General features: G+C 36.0%; 1 protein-coding gene across 1 annotated transcript in view; it reads right to left on the bottom strand.

Annotated features, from left to right (window-relative positions):
* PPP1R21 (protein phosphatase 1 regulatory subunit 21) overlaps window positions 1-20,086 on the bottom strand; it is a 95,928-nt gene that overhangs the window by 16,603 nt on the left and 59,239 nt on the right. The window contains exons 16-21 of the mRNA XM_027865530.1: window positions 19,719-19,811; window positions 17,852-18,100; window positions 8,563-8,595; window positions 6,233-6,349; window positions 2,965-3,063; window positions 1,521-1,649 (exon numbers count right to left, since the gene is read on the bottom strand). Of these exons, the coding sequence (XP_027721331.1) occupies window positions 1,521-1,649; window positions 2,965-3,063; window positions 6,233-6,349; window positions 8,563-8,595; window positions 17,852-18,100; window positions 19,719-19,811 (720 nt within the window). The remainder of the gene's footprint in view (window positions 1-1,520; window positions 1,650-2,964; window positions 3,064-6,232; window positions 6,350-8,562; window positions 8,596-17,851; window positions 18,101-19,718; window positions 19,812-20,086) is intronic.

Consider the following 20,086-nt stretch of genomic DNA (forward strand, 5'->3'; position numbering starts at 1 on the left):
TTGTTTCCTCTTTCTGGTGGTTCCTCCTATTAGTTCTAATTCTTACTTACAACACCACTAATGTGAAAATATGTTTAATAGGAACGTGTATGTGTAGCCTACATCAGATTGTGCGCTGTCTTGGGAAGGGTGGTGGGAAGGAAGGGGGAGAAAAATTTTAAACTCAAAAGCATATGGAAGTGATTGTTGATGAATCAAAATAAATTAATAATTTAAAAAAAAGTGTCTGAGACCAGATTTGAACTCAGGTCCTCCTGACTCCAGAGCCAGTGCTCTATCTACTGCAGCCCCCACTATGCCCATTTTTGCATTAAAATCACCAAGTACCAAAATATTTATATGCTGATTTAATTTGGATTTTTATCAAGTTCTTCATAAAACTTCCCTTCTTTTTCATCTTTTGTGACAGTGGCCTGGAAATTTCAATTTTTTAATGGTGGTCACTTGCAAATAATCAATATGAGCCATGAAATAAAAGACAAGCAAATGTCTCACGAAACGATTTTTCTTATTGCCTTTGGATACACAATAAAATCAACTCTGCCAACTCCTTTATTTGCCTCTCTAAGGAGGGCCTATGTGCAATCCTTTCATTGAGTTGCAACTTTTTTTTGTGCATATCTATATTTATATATATATAAATATAAAATATGATCCTTCTACTTATGTGTAATAATACAAATATATCACATGATATGTACTTAACTCAAGCCTAAAAAGATTTGTGGGAAAGTCAAAGGATTTCCCTCCACAATCAAGAAGGTAATCAAGGAACCCTTGCCCTGAACTGCAAAGAATTGTCACAAAAGCATCTTTTTTACACAAACACACAGAAGCAACCTTTTCAGGGAAGTATCTGACCTAAGCTACTCTGTGCAGTTTGTCATCAATGTAATAGCAGGCACACTATAAGGAATAAAGATGCTAATCAGCAAACATTGCACAGGGCTTCAGAGTTCTGATCTTCCTGGCACAGAACTCCACAAAGAACCTAATGTTCTGCTTTTAGACACAGAACCTATTAAATGAGAGTACATATACTATCTGAGAAAATGGTTTACAACTACCTTTACAAAATGCTCTTTGGCTTTTACATTTCATGACTTAGCACTAAAATGCAAGTAAAAATATTATATGTAATAGTCTATAGAATATATGATATGCAAATACACACACAGAGAGATAGGGACTAGACCTATGAATTCAAAGACATAAGGAACTCCCTGGATGAGGAAACTCTGTTAGTGAAAATCAGCACCTTCTCTGCAACTTACAGAGAGGTCCTCTAGAGCAGTGGCTCTAAAGCAGTTACTTGCTAAGAGTTACAGAGCCAGTATATGCTGAGGCAGAAAACAAACCCAAATCTTCTTCATTCTGAAGCCAGCTCTTGTCCACTATGCCATGCTCCCTCGCTTATCTCTATCCATATGCAAGATGAAGTATCTATGCACATATACACATTTATTAGTACGAAGATCTTTTCTTTCCAGGGAGAAGAAATACACACCCCTTGTACCTACCTTACTAGACATCTTTAGCGTATCAATTTCTTCCCTTTGTTTAGATAAAGTTTCATTCATACTGCAAAGGTGATCACTCATCATACTGAGCTGGTCCTCATAGCTCCTCTTAGTAGTTGTCAATTCATCCTAAATAGCAGAAGAAAAGAATCAAAAGTGGCTCACTTTTCAAAGCTCTGTAGTATTCTTTGCATTCAGTTATTATAAAATTTTGCAGACCAAACTGCCTACAAAGAGACTTTGGCTCGAGGGTGGGGAACCTATGGCTTCGAGGTCACATGTGGCCCTCTAGGTTCTCAAGGGTGGCCTTGTGACTGAATCCAAACTTCAAAGAACAAATCCCAAGGATTTCTGTGAAGTTTGAATTCAGTCAAAGGGCCACCCGTGAGGACCTAGAGGGCCACAGGTTCCCCACCTCTGCTTTTGGCTGATGAGCGTGCACACTAAGGCATGCAGCTGCTGTGAAGCAAATGAGAAAATGTGTCAACAAATTTTTTTGTGTGGCTTTAAAAAATGCTTGCAATTTCTTTCAGCTAATCTTTAAACTTCTCCCAATACAATATTTAAAGTTTTGCCATCAAAATTCATTTGCTCAATCTTACTTTCGAGATGTAAGTCTTTCTAAACATAGGCCAGTTTGAGGTGTCTCTCTTGGCAACACTCCTTCCATCATTCCCTTCTGCTCCCCTGATTCAAGGACTGCTCTCCTCCCCACCCAGTTCATTTATCTGATGAAGATAAATGCTAAAGTGTTGGCAACAAAACATTAATCACCTTCTGCATGCATAACACACTATGCTAGGGACTGAATATTTTCATTTCAATAGCTGCTTACTGGAGACAAGGCCTTAATGCAAGTAAGTAATCTAACAGTGAGGACTTCAGGCCTGGTTATTTTGAGGGGGACATTCTTGCCTCAGGAGGGAACTTTCAACATAGGATACTGTTGATCAGTTATGGATCAGAAAGGGGAAAACAGGGGGGTAGCTAGGTAGCGCAGTGGATAGAGCACCGGCCCTGGAGTCAGGAGGACCCAAGTTCAAATCCGGTCTCAGACACATAACACTCACGAGCTGTATGACTCTGGGCAAGTCACTTAATCCCAATTGTCTCACCAAAAAAAAAAAATTAAAAAAAAAAAGAAGTGGTAAAAGAAAAAAAAAAAGGAAGAAAAGACACAGAGTAATGGTACAGAATTTGCCAACTCACCAAGTATTCATGTGGGGCAGAGAAGGATGTTAAAGTCTAGCCTATTAAATATCATCACAGTAAAATGTTATCAGAGGATCGAATAACACAACCTCAACTTTTATTTAAACATTATTTAATTCAAACTACCTGGAAATGACTTACTAAAGAAGAAATAGAAAATTGATTTTTCCACCCATGAAAACCCAATAGAAATTATAGATTTAAATTACTTTACTAACATTTCTGAACTTACCTGCAGTCTGCTAATGTTCTGACTGGCTACTTTCATTTCTTCATTCAATGAATCTTTAGATTTTTCTGCTAAGGACAATCTTTTGGAGAGTGCTCGGCACTGTCAATTTAGAAAACATTAAGTTAGTGCAAGAAGAAAGGCTCTTTGTAATTCGTTTCAACTTAAGGCAGAATTTGAAAACAAAAATCCAAATGCAAAAAGCTATTTTCAGATAAAATTCAATTCAAATCAATGAATATTTATTAAGTGCCTACTATGTGACAGGCACTGTGCTAAGCAGGAGGGATACAAAAAGAGGTAAAAGACATTCCCTGCCTTCAAGGAGCTTACAATCTAATGGTGGAGACAACATGCAAACAAATATATACATAGCAAGCTTAAAAGGATAAATAGGAAATAATTAACAGAGGGAAGGCACTGGAAATCAGAAGGGTTAGGAAAGTGTTCCTACAGGAGGTAGGATTTTAATTGGGACTTAAAGGAAGCCAGGGAACTTAGCAGTCAGAGTGGAGGAGGGAAAATATTTCAAATTCGAGAGACAGAGAATGCCCAGAGCTAAGAGATGGAGTATCTTGTTCATGGAACAATCAGGAGGTCAGTGTCACTGAATCAAGGAGTATATGTTGGGGAACAAGGTGTAAGAAGACTGGAAAGGTAGGAAATGATTAGGTTATGAAGGGCTTTGAATGCCAAACAAAGAATTTTGTATTTGCTCCTGGAAGGGTGAAAAAGTTTATCAGCCAACACAAATGGTAAACTTGTTGGTGCCTTCGCCACAACTGACATTGGTGGTTTCAACTAATTGCCCAGCATGCACTATTTGTTACTTATCATCACTGAACAAGGCAAGTAATTATTTCCAAGACTATTAAAAGTTTCTGATCGTGTAAGATGGTCCAGAAGACATTAAGTGTTTTTTCTTTAATTTCTGTCCAAATTACATGAGCAATCAATGTTTTCAATAGTACTATCATTAAATCATATTAATACAGAAAAAGTAGTCATGAGATTCAAGATTCCTATTCTTTTCTTGGAGGGCTGGAACTGAATGAAAAAGAGGTCAAAAAAATATAATTCTAACTCATACTACTGTTCAAACAGGGCATATTATTGAAGTGCAAAGTGTAAATCTGGCTACAAAATTTATTTAATTTCCTTCCAAAAATTTCTGATAAAACCAAGGAAGCCAACAAAGAAAAACCAGATGGACCTCATTAAGATTCAGTGTTGGTACCTGTATGTTCAGACTAATTATACCAACAAAAATCTGAAAGAAGTCATTACTTCCTATTTATAAAACAAGACAAGACTAGAGAAAATTTTTAAACGCTTGTACCATAGCCATATTCAAGTGTTGTAACATGTTTTGGGAATTCAGGAGCACAAGTTTCTACCCATTCAGAGAAAAGAAGTGAGGCTTCTTTCTCCACTCCTATTCTGAACAGGCTACCAGTTTAGCCACTTACAGTTGTCACTTACTGTACCAGGAAAGGAACAAAGTCAATCAAAGACCCTTTTCCATCTGCATATAATTCCTTCATTCTCTACCTCCCCCCAACCCACTCACTTCTTTAGCAAAGGGTATACATAGCACAAATAAAGCAAAGTTCTACGTGTCTTTTCCAACTAATTTCTTTTAAAACTTTAAAAAACTACAAGATTAAATGCTACAATTTACAACTGACTTTAGATAGGAAAAAAATACAACAAACGAATAGTAAAGACGTGAAGAATTCAAAGAAACATGGGAAGACCTAATGAAGTAAGAGAAACCCAAAACTAAACAAAAATACACAATGACCACAACATTTGAAGGCAACTTTTAAGCAGCAAAACAAATAGACAATAATGGTACTATCATATTAAAAGTTAAACTATATACCCATCTTTCTTTTAACAAATGGTAAACTACTGGCATGTAAGTTTATCATCAGTGCCAATCTTACAAAGCACTTTCTTCACAATAACCCTATTAAGTACATATTTTAATTAATGTACTTAATAAAAATTTTCAACAGGCATTTATTACACACCTAGTTATGTGCAAGGCACTATGATACAGATACAACTAACATACTTTTTTTTTTTTTAAACTAATGTACTTTTAACACTATTTCCTAGTCAGGTCATGCTTACTTCAGTCCTGGCTCCACTCCTTACTCTGCAGACTTTTCCACCTCTGCTCCAACAGATTTACTCCAACCCTATCCTCCCCACTCCCTTCCCAGATGCCCTTTATAAGCTGTATTTCCCCCCATTAGAATGTAAGCTCCTTAAGGGCTGTCATTTTTTTCCCTTTTATTTGTATCTTCAGAGCTTAGTACAAAGTAAGTGCTTAATAAGTGCTTTATCCATATCTTTGTGCGACAACTTTATTTAAGTATTCTGGACACCACCAAGTATTTTGATTTGGAGACAGGAGGTTCAAGGGGAAAGGGAAGGCTGAGAAGGAAGGCATGAAAGTGAAGCCCACTGCAGTTTGGATGCTACACTGCTTTTATACACATCTTCCGGACCCCCCCCCCCCACCCAACACCCCCCCACCCCGCCCCCAACTGTGGCTGAAGCTTCCATAGGTTGGAATGAGGAAAAGAGTACTGCCATCTTTTTGTTTGTTTGTTTGTTTGTTTTGTTTTTATTTTGGAGGCAATGGTGGTTAAGTGACTTGCCCAGGGTCATACAGCTAGCTATTAAGTGTCTGAGGCCAGATTTGAACTTCGGTCCTCCTGACTCCAGGGCTGGTGCACTATCCACTGCACTACATAGCTGCCCTGAGCGCCCTCATCTTTGGAAATTAGAAATGAGCTAGGCAAGGGAAGGCTTTATAATTACCCACAATGCTATGCGTTTCATTTTTCCTTCCTAATGGCAATTAAAAACCACAGTTTATTTTAAGAGTTTTGATTTTGTTTTGAAAACACTGTATCAGTGTCATACAAAAATCACTACTAGTCTTTCCATTGTTATCCATCTATATAGACTTTGTAATGTCAAGTTATTCAAACCAAAGTTTCAGAAGGATCAGGAAAAGGCTGAGGATACCTCAGTCTCTAAACTACAAAAACAAAAGATGGTGCCTAAACTGAAGTATAGAATTAGTTGTTTGGTACACGAGACAGGCAGTACGAACTATGAGCAAGTAATTGTAGGACATACAACTTTGACTTCACTTTCCTGTTCCTTAGCAGTGTCTGTTTGTATAAGAGTCAGCAAAATTCTAAGGGACTTAAAAAGAAAATAACAAGAGATCCAATCATTGCCAACTCACCTCAGCATGAAAATGCACTGATTTGCTATCAGCCAACTGAAGTTGAGATGTAAGCTCCACTATCCTTGCCATATAATGATTTTTTATTAAATCCTCATGGGATTCAACATCTGGAACCTGGGGGAAAAGGAACATTCCTGAGATGGCTCAGTATTAGTGAAGGAGATAATTGTACAGCAATTGCAAAAGAGAAAAGACATTCTATGTTCAGTTAAAGAGGAAATATAGCCCCTCAACTTGCAACTGGACTTAATACTCAGTAGAGAACCAGTTTTCCTGCTCCTTAAAGAAACTTTAGCCATACAAGCAGAAAAGGAGAATGGGCAGACTAAACAGGCTCAAACTGTTCAGTATCCATTATGCTGCTTGCTGTCTTGGAATGTAATTGTAATCAGAGGCAAAGGAGCAAGAAACTCAGTGTTTCAATAGGCTTTTACCTGTTCCCAACAAGCTTATTAGAGAAAAATGTAGATCACCCTATATAATTAATCTTTATAAGCAACGCTGTTTTCAATTTGGAGAAACTTAATATGCTACAGCACAATTAAACAGTAACTTAAATTCTAAAATTTGATTGCTTATCTAACAAGACACATTTTGGCAATTTTTATTATAAGGCATTCATTAACACAAAAATTAGCATAAAGTCTAGCCATGGTTCACACAATGCTGAAAAAAGCTAAACATTTCAGACATAACCTTGAACAAAGAAAAGACAAATCATGCCCAAAGCATAAGTATCAGGATTAATTTACTTTATGTCATCATCAAATATTTATCGCATGTTCACTGAATACATGGCGCTGTGCAAATGAGTCCAATTTTTACAAGATGAAAACTAATAACCCTTGTATAATATCCCAACAGGGATTTGTGTGAGTTCATTATACAAGCTCAAGCTGTAAAGAGGGCCTCTTTGTGAAAAGTAAAGAAAAAGTTATCACAATTCTATATTATAAGTAGAAATGAGGCAAGAGTGCCACGGATAAACTTCTTTTTAGAGAAATAAGCCACAAAAAGAATCAAAGAATTTCAGAGTTAGACTTCAAGTTGTTTAAATCAAATCCATGCCTAAAGAATAAACCCCTTTTTAACATACTTGATATCCACCTTCCGTTTGAATAACTTTAGTGACAGGAAACTCACTACCTTCAAAGGAAGTCAATGAAATTACTGGACAATTCTTTTAGAAACTTTTCCTTATATGGAGCATGAGATCACCTAGTCTAAGAAATATAGATAGTAAGGTATGGGCACAGTATTTCTCCCTAGGTGGGATACAGAAGGTAGGGAAGGAAATCATTTTCTACCTTAAATCTGAAAATGCTTCCAACTGGAGTAAACTCTCTTGGCCTCAATTTCCTCATCTATAAAATGAGGTCAATGAATAGACAATCACTAAGGTGACTGTCTAATCAGCTCTAAAATTACATAGTCCTACTACTTATACTATCCTCAGATTTCATAAATTCATTCTACCGGATTTTCAAAGGAGAAATCTCACGCAGGTTTTCTCAAAATCTCAGATGAGACATAATATTCAGAAGTCCCTTAAAAACATTTCATATCTAATAGAATATTTCTCCACTCAGTATTCAAGAGTTTCATGGTCCACAGCATTATTTACTATAATGCTGATAGATACAAACCTTTGGTTTGCTTAAAAAGCAAGAGGCTGGTCAAAGTTTATCCTCAACAGCCTTGTAACAGCATTAAAGACTTTGCCAACATGAAATATATAATCAGTCCAGTATTCACCTGAGACCAAGACTGGCAGTAAAATGAATGAAATCCAATTTTAATGGTAATTTCCAAGGATATGTTAAAATTAAAGATTCAATGTGTAGATTCATTTAACCAGTGTACCTTGGTTTATTTAAACTCTCTCTGTATAATCTTGGAAAGAGACACTAAGTATATTGCTCATCAATGCCCTGAAAGGCTTTACTGATTTTTCAATGTGAAATTCAAATATCATGTACTAGAAAGAAGATATGAGCAAGATGACTAATGAATGTAGCTGCTTGTCTCACATATCAAGCCTCTGAGTTTATGGAAGAATCTGGCTTGCACCTTGCTAAATTGCTAATTCAAGTCATTTAACAAGGTAATTGCAAACAGAATTGTAATTTGTCACCAACGGTTAAAATTGAATTGGGAGTGAAAACGTATGGATCATCACTGCAAAAAGGAAATTGGTTTCCCATTTATAAGAATTTTCAGTAAAATGAAATGAGATGAAGATTGAGAATTTCAAGGAATTGATTTACACAAGTACGCTGCTAGGTATGAACTGAGAAATATGCCAAGAGTTGTCAACCACACGGTACCTCACTGTCTGATGTCATCACCAACATTCCAACCTAGAATACAAGAGAAAAAAATCATTTAGAATAAGCTACAATTTTCCCCCTAAGGATTCAATGCACAATATTTGTATGGTTGGGATATTTTCAACATCAACAATAAGATTTTCCTTGGATTCCTTTTCAGTACTAAGGATGCTCAGACTAGGGGCAATTACATACATTGACTATTACTGCCATGACATAGTCAGCAGGAAATAAACAATAACTTTTAACTGTACAATCTATCAAAATGTTCTCTGTTTAGGATTTTTCAAGAAAAATTAAGTTACACTAGATAACTAGATTTATAAGGAGAAAAAAGGCATCGGTTTCTTGGCCCCCAATTCCTGTCATTTTTATGTGCCTGATGTGTAAAGAAAAGAAATGATAGAAATATGTGTAGTTCTATGGTAATCACCATAATAGAGACCAGTGAAACCAAAACATCAGGAACAAAGTCTCTAGACAAGAGCTCCAGATAAAGATCAGAAGAAAAAAGGCTGTTGCCTTTGTTTTGCTTTGCTTTGCCTGGTTTCATAGTTTTCATTTAATCGCAATATAATACAGACATCAACTACTGTGAGAATTACATTAAAAAAAGTATAGTTTTAAGTATATTAATGTTTCTTAATTTGGGGTCAGAAAGGTTTATAGTTTAAGATTTCAAAAAAATATAGCTACAATTACTGAGCTAAGAGCATTCTTCATAATGGAAGTATGAATTTTGAGTACACTGATTTAAAGAAATTTCTGTAAATTAAATTTCAATGGATTCTCTGTTAATATAACAAGAGCTAAAAACTTACTGATTTTTTTTAAATTGCCCACTCTTGACTAGTAAACAGTAAACATCTAACATGAATGTTTATTCTCTGTGCTAATAAATGTTATGTTCACAAAAATGACAACAGTGCCTTTTATAAGTATTTAGAGGAATATAATTTTCCACCCATTGAAACAGTAGCTTCAACTAATTTTCCCTTTCAGTCAGAAAATTTTTACAGGAATATGCCAATTAATTTAATCATATATTTTAAAATACATATTTAAATAGGGTCAGCATGGGCAAGCTAAACCTTAAGATGTATCTGTTTCTTTTTTTGCCCCTCCCAACCCCTGCTAGCATTTCCTCCTCTTTCTCATCTTCCAGTTGACTTCCAGTTGAGAAATAGTAACTACATCACAACTCTTCAAAGGAGTGACATTTTATATAAATTAAAATTAAGCATGATGCACATGATTATATTTTTTCAATTCATCAAATTTAATTTTAATCTAATTCCATAATTGAGTAAAATAACAATTTCAAAGTGTCTTATGAATTTTCTTCATCAATTGCTCTCTTTTACTACCACTACTGATAACAAATTATGCTGCATTTTCAAAAAACCTGGAACTTTCACAAAGAGAAACAATGTAAAAGACTTCTTTAAGCCACTATGGGAGAGGTTATGAAATTTCACTTTTTCCCTCCCTCCCAACTCCGCCATCTTTTCCAAAGTCTCTTCATTTGTATACACTCTATGAGCTCGACATTAGAGCCCCCTTCTGGTAATATTAAAATGGAGCACTCATGTTGATTATCTTTGCATTTTAAACCACTTGCTACCAGAACCAAAAATTTTAAAAAGTTTTCACATGGCACGTTGAACATTCATTTTCAATACTGAATAATTTACTCCAAGGTATAAAAAAAGAAAAAAGAGAGGTTAAAAAGAAGCATTAAAAAAACAAACAACAAAACTCAGGCATGGATCTTCAGATCAAGAAGTGTAAAAAAGTGGAACAAAAATGGTCAGTTGGCTGCTCTGGGCTTCATTTTGCTCACTTGTAAAATGGGGGAAACACCTGCAGTACTATCTAACAGGGTTGTTTTCAGCCAAGCTCTTTGGAGATCATTAAGCAACATATATTACATCTACCTGTTCTAGAGAGGTGGAATGTCAGAGTGGAAAGACTGAAAGAACAAAAATTAGGAAGACAATTTAAACCCTACCTCAAATACCTATTATCTGTGTGACTTTGCATGAATTTCTTAACCTTTCTGAGTATCTTCTTCCTCTTCTGTAAAACAAGGATAATAATACCCCTAGTACCTATCTCACAGGGTTGTTGTGAGCCTCAAGTAATAATATAATATTTAATTTTATATATATAATGCATTTATATCATGCATCAAGTTTGCAAAACACTGTATAAATATTATTTCTTTTTATCTTAACACCAACTTGAGGTAGGTGCTTTTATTACTTGCATTTTATAGATGAGAAAACTTAGGTAATCAGAGGTTAAATGACTTGACCAGGGTCATAAAGCTGAGGCAACATTTGCCTTCAGGTCTTCCTGACTCCAGGACCAGCACTCTATCCACTGCAACCTGCCTGTCTCAACTGAAAAAGGTATAAAGTCCTATGCAAACTTTAAAATACAATGTAAATATCAGCAATCATAAGTGCTATTATTACTTAAAAAGTATACTAGTCTTAAATGGAACAACTCACTTCACTAAATCCACCTGGGTATCAAACTCAATTTACTGGTGAAAAAATGTGTAGTTATAATTCCAAATCAGGAAGACCTGGGTGACAAAGCTCCCAGCTACTGGGGCAAAAACCGCTAGGAAAACTAGAAAGTAGTTTGGTAGAAACTACGCAGAGATCATCATATCACACTATATACAAAGATAAGCTCAAAATGAGTACATGATTTAGATATGAAGGGTGATATTATAAGCAAATTAGGAGAACATGTTAGAAATTACCTGTCAGAAGTATGGATGGGGGATAAGTTCATGACCAAGCAAGAGATAAAGGGTCACAGAAGGTACAATTGATAATTTTAATTAAATAAAATTAAAGTTGTTTTTCCCCCACAAACAAAACCAATGCAGCCAAAATTATAAGAAGAACAGGAAACTAGGGGGGGAATTTTATAGCAAATTTACCCAATAAAGCTAATATTTCTCAAATATAGAGAGAACTGAGCCAAATTTACAAAAAATAGAAGCCAGTCCCCAACTGATAAATGGTCAAAAGATATGAATAGGCAGTTTTCACAGGAAGAAATCAAAACTATCAAGTCATATGAAAAAACATGCTAAATCACTAATAACTGGAGAAACACAAATTAAAACAACTTTTAAGTTCCACCTTATACACATCAGATTAACTAAGGTAACAGACAAGGAAAATGCCAAATGTTGGAGGGGATGTGGGAAAATAGGTACACTAAGGCACTGTTGGTAAAACTGTGAACTAATCCTACTGTTCTGGAGGACAATATGGAGCTATGCCCAAAGGGCTATAAAACTGTGCATATCCATTGACCCAGCAATATGACTACTAGGTCTGTAACCCAAGAAGATCAAAGACAAAGGAAAGGGGATCCATATATTTAAAAATATTCATAGCAGTCCTTTTTGTGGTAGCAAAGAATTAGAAATTGAGGGAATGTTCATTAATTGGGAAATGGCTAAACAAGATATGGCGTATCAATGTGATAGAATATCACATTGATGGAATACTACTGTGCTGTAAGAAATGATGAAGGGAGATAGTTTCAGAAAACCAGGGAAGACCTGTATGAACTGATGCAAAGTGAAGTATGCAGAACCAGAAAAATCTATACAGGAACAGCAATATTGTAAGAAAAATTTGCTGTGAAAGACTTAATAATTCTGATCATTACAATGATCCACCACAACTCCAAAGGACTCATGATATAAAATACCCCAGAGAACTGATGAACTCAGAGTATAGACTGAAACATGTCCCCTACCCCCTCTTCATTTTTTTTTTCTTTCAGAACATGGCTATAAGGTGGAATATGTCTTACATGACTGTACATGTATAGTCTTGCCTTCTCAATGGATGGGGCAGATGGGGAGAGGGAAAGAAAGAATGTGGAACTAAAAATAAAATTTAAATTTTAAAAGAAAAAAAAAGGAAGACCTGGTTGCAAGCCCTGATTCTGACAGGTACACAAAACAGAACTGTATGTGTATGTGTGTGTGCGTGTGCACGCACCTTTGTGTATGTGCATGTGTGTATGGATTTATGTACCTGTCAGAAGCAGGACTTGAATGAATACAAATCTTCCTGACTCAGCAGGTTTGCCCTCTAGATTATCTACCATGTTATGCAGCTTCTCATATGTGTACAACATTATCTACAATATACTATTATACTATTACACATTATTAGATAATATAAATTGCTTCACTAGTTGAGCTGGATTTAATACCCATATGGATTAGGTGATCTGTTACATTTGAGACCAGTAAGCAAAATAATGATTTGGTTTACTTAGCTATTTATATATAATCCATTTAATGACTTGTGAGTATATTTACATCCTCAACAAAAAGTTAATTCTGATGCATTACTGTGGCCCAGAGGTATCCCTAAGGCCCCTACGCTGACTGAGAAGCACATAAGCACTGGCAGGTGCTACCTTACCTTACAGACTTCAAATATTATCCTAACAACAAACTGTGTTTTTTGAGAACCAGCCTAAGAACAAAGAAGGGAATCTCACCACCAGCAGGCTGACCATGGCAACTCAGGAAACAAAAAAACTATACTATAATATGGCCCTGAGCTCTGTGCAACCCTTGTCTACTTTTGCAGTAACAGTGGCAGAAAAGAGGGCAGAAGATGCTAAGAATCACATTATTTTTAAATCACCTATAAACATTAATTTAAGTGGTTGCATTATAAATGTAAGATCCTTAAGCAGTGACCAACTGACATAAGAGAAAATGAATCATATTAATTTTAACATTCTTTCTATAAATGAAAGCAGAAGACAGAAAGAGTAAAGAGCAGATAAATGGAAGGATGTCTCACACGTTTTCTTAGGAGAGTCAAATAAAGGAACTACATAGTTGGTTTTATTGCACATCCAAAAGAAACAACAAATATTATTTCATGGTACACATGATCATCACACATTGGTATTCAGATGGATAAGCATTTGGAAAAAATACTATTATGAAAATAATCATTCCTTAAGCATTAATATCTGCTGTAGAGAATGTGGAAATAAAGAAATTCTATTCAGAACTTGATTATACCTTCTAAATCAGGGGTTCTTAACCTCTTTTATGTCATGAACACCTTTAGCAGTATTGTGATGCCTGTGAGACCCCTTTATCAGAATATTTTTAAATGCACAAAATAAAATATATAGTACTACAAAATAAACTAATTATATTGATATGCAGTTTTCAAAATATTAAGGAAACGTGTTGACAGAGCACAGGTTAAGAAACCCCTGCTCTAATTAAATCAACACAAACTTTGATACTCTAATTCAATGCAAAGGGAAGGATAGTGAAAATGAATTAAAATAATGGTTCTGGGGTATTAAGTGCCAGAAGCCTTTGGCTTCTGAAAACTGGAAACTTATACCTATATATCACAAATACTTTCTTTAAGAAGAAGGTCAGAGGGCAGTTAGGTGGCGTAATGGATAGAGCATGGGCCCTGGAGTCAGGAGAACCTGAGTTCAAATCCAGCCTCAGACACTTGACACTTAATAGCTGTGTGACCTGAGCAAGTCACTTAACCCCATTGCCTAGCAAAAAAACAAAAACAAAACAAACAAAAAAAAAGAGTATAAAGGAGTCCAAAGAAGAAAGTCAAAAGGTAACAGACATGGCAAACTCCAAACAACATAACAAAAAACTGCACCTGATTATACTTTAACAAACAGGAATTTACTAATAACTAGGAATATTTCTGAATCAGTAATCTATGTACAGTCAGGCAAATAACATCTCAGAGCAAAGATTAAAATCAAAACAAACTAGAAGAATTAAACTGAGAAGATTACACGGCATGCAATAGAGGAAATGCCAACCCAGTCTATTTAAGCAAACTATTAATGTCAAAAAAAAGAACAGGGATAAAATAAATTGACATCAATACAGATTTTTTCAGCATTTCCTGAAGCTTAGCCAACACAAATCACCACAGTGAGGAGACTCCCCCCCCAAAAAACTAGCTCAGCCAACAAACAGTTGGTCTTCTTGCTAAGCACTGAGATATAGCAAGCAAATTCAAGATCAGTTTCGAATATACATTCATTTGTAAAATCTTAGAGAGGATGATCCAGTAAGTCTATGAGCAGCAATGCCTCATAAAAAAAGCAAGAAGCAGTGGGGGGAAACAAAGTTACAGAAAGCTTGATGAAACGCAACACACAGATTTTTAAAATGCAAAAAGTCTTTTAAAAATTGTTCTGTTTCCTCCTTCAATGACAGTAGAGGTACCACTCACCCCTGATGGACTACATGTGAATGCAGAAACATCACTAAAAAAAACAAAGACAGAAAAAGTAGCTAGTCTAGATCCAGTTTGTAGTCTGTGCTGGAGGTGAACATTTTGCAGGGAGAGAGGGAATGATTCTCAAAGTAGCTGAAAGAGTGTAGGATATGACAAAGGCATGGAAAAAATCCCAGACTTTATTATTACCAAAAATAAGACCGAGAAAATATCACTACTTGCCAAACCATAAACTTACCTTCACATCTATACAAAATATTTAAGAGAATAATTTACACATGCATCAAAGAGAACAAGCAGGCTCCTGCAAGTGATAGCCTAAATCAGATCACATCTTTGCAGTGTCTCAACTGACTAAAAACTAAAAAGAACACAAGATACCACTGTATTTATTACTACAAAAGAGCATTTCACCTAGTAGAGCCAAATACTATCTTAAGGGTCTCCCCCAATGAAGTGCTTCCTACACATATACCTACATCATGCAAAGTTTCTTAAAAGATGTAACAAGAGAGATAACTTTGTTCTGATGATCAAAATCAAGCAAGGAATAAAATTGGTAAACATATTTGTCAAAGGTATTTACTATCCTAACAGAAGAAGTACAGGACAGAAGGGGCTCACTATGGCTAGTGAGATCATTTGGACACTCCTGTTTGGGGACTGATTGCACCAAGCCCTGAAACAGTGCTGCCCTTATAAATGAGATCCATAATCACTCAAAAGAGCTACCTAACTGTATATAAAAAAGTCTAACCATTCACCCAGGAAAGACCAAGTGGATGAAGAACGTCTGTAAACGACACATGAAATACCAAAAGATGAACAATCCGTAGGGACTATTCATCAGTACATATATCTTGGAAAGGTGTTGTATGTGGAGAATGTGCTGGGACCAGAATGGAAGAGTCTGGACTTCCTTTGAGAAAGCACTTATGCATTATGAAGTGCAAAATGGATAACTTTGACTACATTAAATTGAAAAGTTTTTGCACAAACAAAGCCAATGCAACCAAGACTAGAGGGAAAGTAGAAAATTGGGAAAGACTTTTTACAACCGGTCTCTCTGATAAGGGCCTCATTTCTAAAATATATAGAGAATTAAGTCAAATTTATAAGAATATAAGTAATTCCCCAATTGATAAATGGTCAAAGGATATGAACAGGCAGTTCTCAGAAAAAGAAATTAAAGCCATCTATAGTCATATGAAAAAATGCTTTAAATCACTATTGATTAGAGAAATGCAAATCAAAACAACTCTGAGGTACCACATCACACCTATCAGATTGGCCAACATGACAAAACAGGAAAACGATAAATGTTGGAGAATATGTGGGAAAATGAGAACACTAATGCATTGTTGGTGGCGTTGTGAAATGATCCAACCATTTTGGAGAGCAATTTGGAACTATGCCCAAAGGGCTATAAAAATGTGCATACCCTTTGACCCAGCAATAGCACTTCTAAGGCTATATCCCAAAGAGATCACACAAATGGGAAAAGGACCTACATGTACAAAAATATTTACAGCAGCTCTTTTTGTGGTGGCAAAGAACTGGAAATTGAGAGGATGCCCATCAATTGAGGAATGGCTGAACAAGCTGTGGTACATGAATGTAATGGAATACTATTGTGCTATAAAAAATGATGAGCAGGCAGACTTCAGAAAAACCTGGAAAGACTTGTATGGCTTGATACTGAGTGAAGTGGACAGAACCAGGAGAACGTTGTACACAGTTAACAGCCACGCTGTGCGACAACTAATATTGATAGACTTAACCCTTCTCAGCAATACAAGGATCTAAGACATCTCCAAAGGTCTCATGATGGAAAATGCTATCTACATCCAAAGAAAGAACTATGGAGTTTGAATGCAGATCGAAGCATACTATTTGCTATTTTTTTTTCTTCTGTTATGTTCTGTTTCCTCTTTCTGGTGGTTCTTCCCATTGGTTCTAATTCTTACTTACAACATCACTAATGTGAAAATATGTTTAACAGGAATGTATGTGTATAGCCTATATCAGATTGTGTGCTGTCTTGGGGAGGGAAGTGGGGAGGGAAAGGGAAAAAAATTTAAAACTCAAAAGCTTATGGAAGTGATGGTCGATAATTCAAAATAAATTAATTTTTAAAAAAAAGAAAGCACTTATAATTACTCACAAGATCCTACCTAAAACAAAAGCTTAATAACAAAATCTTAATAACAATATTTTTCCAGTGCTGATGTTTGGCTATGGAATGGCCACAGTCACCAAAGAATTGAAGCTTAGAGTCACCTAAAAGGCAGAAAGATGAAGAGAAAACCACAACACATACCCAAAGAAGATTCATGCACCTAAAGTGGCATTAGATACATTATCAGAGAGATTTATGATGGGAAAAGATGATTAGGCCAAATATACAGTGAGAACTCAAGATAACCAATGTAAAGCTACATAAACCACTGGCAGCCATTCAATGTTAAGAGATGTTGAGGTAGGCCTCTAGAATGTCAGATTGCCCTTCCCATCCATCCCTGTAGAGGACTTATGGGCAGACACAAAAAAGAACATTTACAACCTGCATGAATAGAGAGAATACCACATTGATGAGATCACACATCCACTGAAAGCATTATAAAGATCTGGAAACTAAGGCTGAGAGGAGTTAAGTGACTTGCCCATGGCCACACCACTAATAAGCATCAGAGACAGGATTCAGATCCTGGTCTCCCTGATTCCCATCCTGCCCTCCCTGATTCCCATCCTGCCCTCTGTCCTCTATACCATGACAATGCCTCTCTATTGGCAGTGCTGCCCTTTGAACAGCATTCTGACTAGCAGGCTGCACTTTGCAGGATAGATGGAGTCTTCCTTCAGTAACATGGTAAGTGTTGCATGTGGTTTTTTATGTCATCCTGGAAAGGCAGGTGAGACCTTTGCCACTGAGGATGAGGAGAACAAGGGAACACTATGAGCCAAGGCAGAACAAAAAGCCTTACCAGACTGTTACTCTGAATGGGTTCTTGCCAAGCCTTGTCAGCTGATTCTTCCTGATCCTGTATAGTGGCATTCACTAGAACAGGATTTTCCTGGGTGTTCTGTACCCGCTGGGCCCCACTCGCATTCTTCACCTTATCTGCCATCCTCTGGTTTTCCTTCTCTAACTTGATTTTGGCTAGCTGGGCTTCCAGCATCCAATGTTCCTTCTCCTGCTCCAGCTTGGCAATCTTCTCTAAACTCTGCTGGACCTTAAGAATTGAAAGATAATTACTGATTTGAATATGAAATGAAAACAAAACTGAAAGGTCTAGAAACTTTATGTGAGCAAATCAAAGCTACTTCAAAGGGCACAAATATGTTTAGAAAACTGCTTAGACTTACTACACAAACCACTGAAAGATAAACAGAATACAACTATTTTCTTTTCAAACTGCTGCTTGGTTTCTGCACTTAATAGAAGTCTTTTCCATTTATTTTTAAACCAGAAGGTCACAATCCTTGAAAAGTCATTTGACTGTCTTGGTGCTCTAAAATGCCATTGTCCTCAGAGGGCCCCTCCCCCCCCAAAAAAAGCAATTTCTAAGTTTTCCTCTTAAATGCATAATTTTGAATGGGGAACAAAAACTAAAATGTATATTCAGGAATAACTTTTAAGAATTCTACACTGTGCTGTTTGGTCTGAAATTAATTTTGCTAATCAATTATTTTAAATCTGACAACTGGGTACAGCAATAAAGGAAATTAAAATTGAATATTCGAGAAAAATAATGGATATTTTATTCTTTGATTGTAACAACCTGACAGATATCATAAAACAAATAAATTTGTGAAATATCTTAAATTAATATTGCTTTGGAACAACCTCAGTAATCTTGACTAAAAAAACAAGTGACCAATTCAAGACAGAAAATCAAAGAGTTTTCCACTGACTTAAAAGGTAAAAATGAACCATGTTGTCTCACTTACTTTAAAGTCATTTAGTTCTACTGCCTGCATAAAGAATCAATGATCAGGGCTAAAGTATGGTAATATTATTCAAATAATGGCTTTAAGGTCATCAATTGAATCAAGATACTAATTAACAAATAAGCAATACTTTATGCCTGTAACATTTTTTAAATGCAATACAAAGTGAAAATCAACAAATATGGTTAATTTAAGTATAGTAGCAAACAAGTCATTTCAGAAATATGAACAAATCCTATTTTTCATTGTCCTCTATGAAACTGAAAACTATACTCAAACATATAATCATGAAGAAATATAATAATTAGTACAGAGTTCAGAAATGATCCTCCATATTTAATAACAACAACAATAATAGCTACCATTGACATAATACCTACTATGTGACAGGTATTGGGCAAAGCACTTTATAATTATTATCTTCTTTGATCCTCACAAAAACCTTCAGAGGTAGGTGGTTTTTTTGTTGTTGTTGTTATTTATTTGTTTTGTCTAGGCAATGGGGTTAAGTGACTTGCCCAGGGTCACACAACTAGTAAGCATTATGTGTCTGAGGCCGGATTTGAACTCAGGTCCTCCAGACTTCAGGACCACTGCTCTATCCACTGCGCCACCTAGCTGCCCCTGTAGGTGGTTTTTAAACCCTATTTTACAAATGAGGAAACTAAGGCAAACGGTGGTTAAGTGACTTGCCCAGAGTCACACAGCTACTATATGAGGCAGGATTTGAACTCTGGTCTTCTTGACTCTAGTCTGGGCACTCTATCTATTATACCCCCTAGCTGCCCCATATGTTCATAGCATTAAATATGCAAGTTTGTCTGTACACTCTTTAAAAAGTCATTGTATGAAATCAGTATTTTCATTTTTCTATCACCAATGTTATTTGAGGTCCCATACCTGTTGTGTAAGACCTTCTCTGCTTTCCGTGGAACTCAAAAGGATGCGACGGTTGGCCAGAGCTTCTTCATAAGGCACTGACTCCAAACGGGGCTGCAGCAAAGTCATCATCAACAATTAAGGGCGGGGGATAAGTTGAGGAGTGTTTTTTTTATTGTCTCTCATTCTATATGTACAAATAGGAGTACTAAATGTTATATACTTTCAAGTTCACACATTTTGGAGTTGAGAGCAAGCCCAAGATCTGTCATGCATTTTCTGAAGTTAAAGTGGTTAATTTATTCATAAACGTTTTGTCAAGCTTTATTTTTGTCAAGCTGAATTATGCCCCTGTACTGATTCACTGCCAAAAAGAAATGTATTGAGTC

This window comes from Vombatus ursinus, unplaced genomic scaffold (genome assembly GCF_900497805.2).
Source record: "Vombatus ursinus unplaced genomic scaffold, bare-nosed wombat genome assembly UNPS02014778.1, whole genome shotgun sequence".
In the NCBI taxonomy this organism is placed as follows: Eukaryota; Metazoa; Chordata; class Mammalia; order Diprotodontia; family Vombatidae; genus Vombatus; species Vombatus ursinus.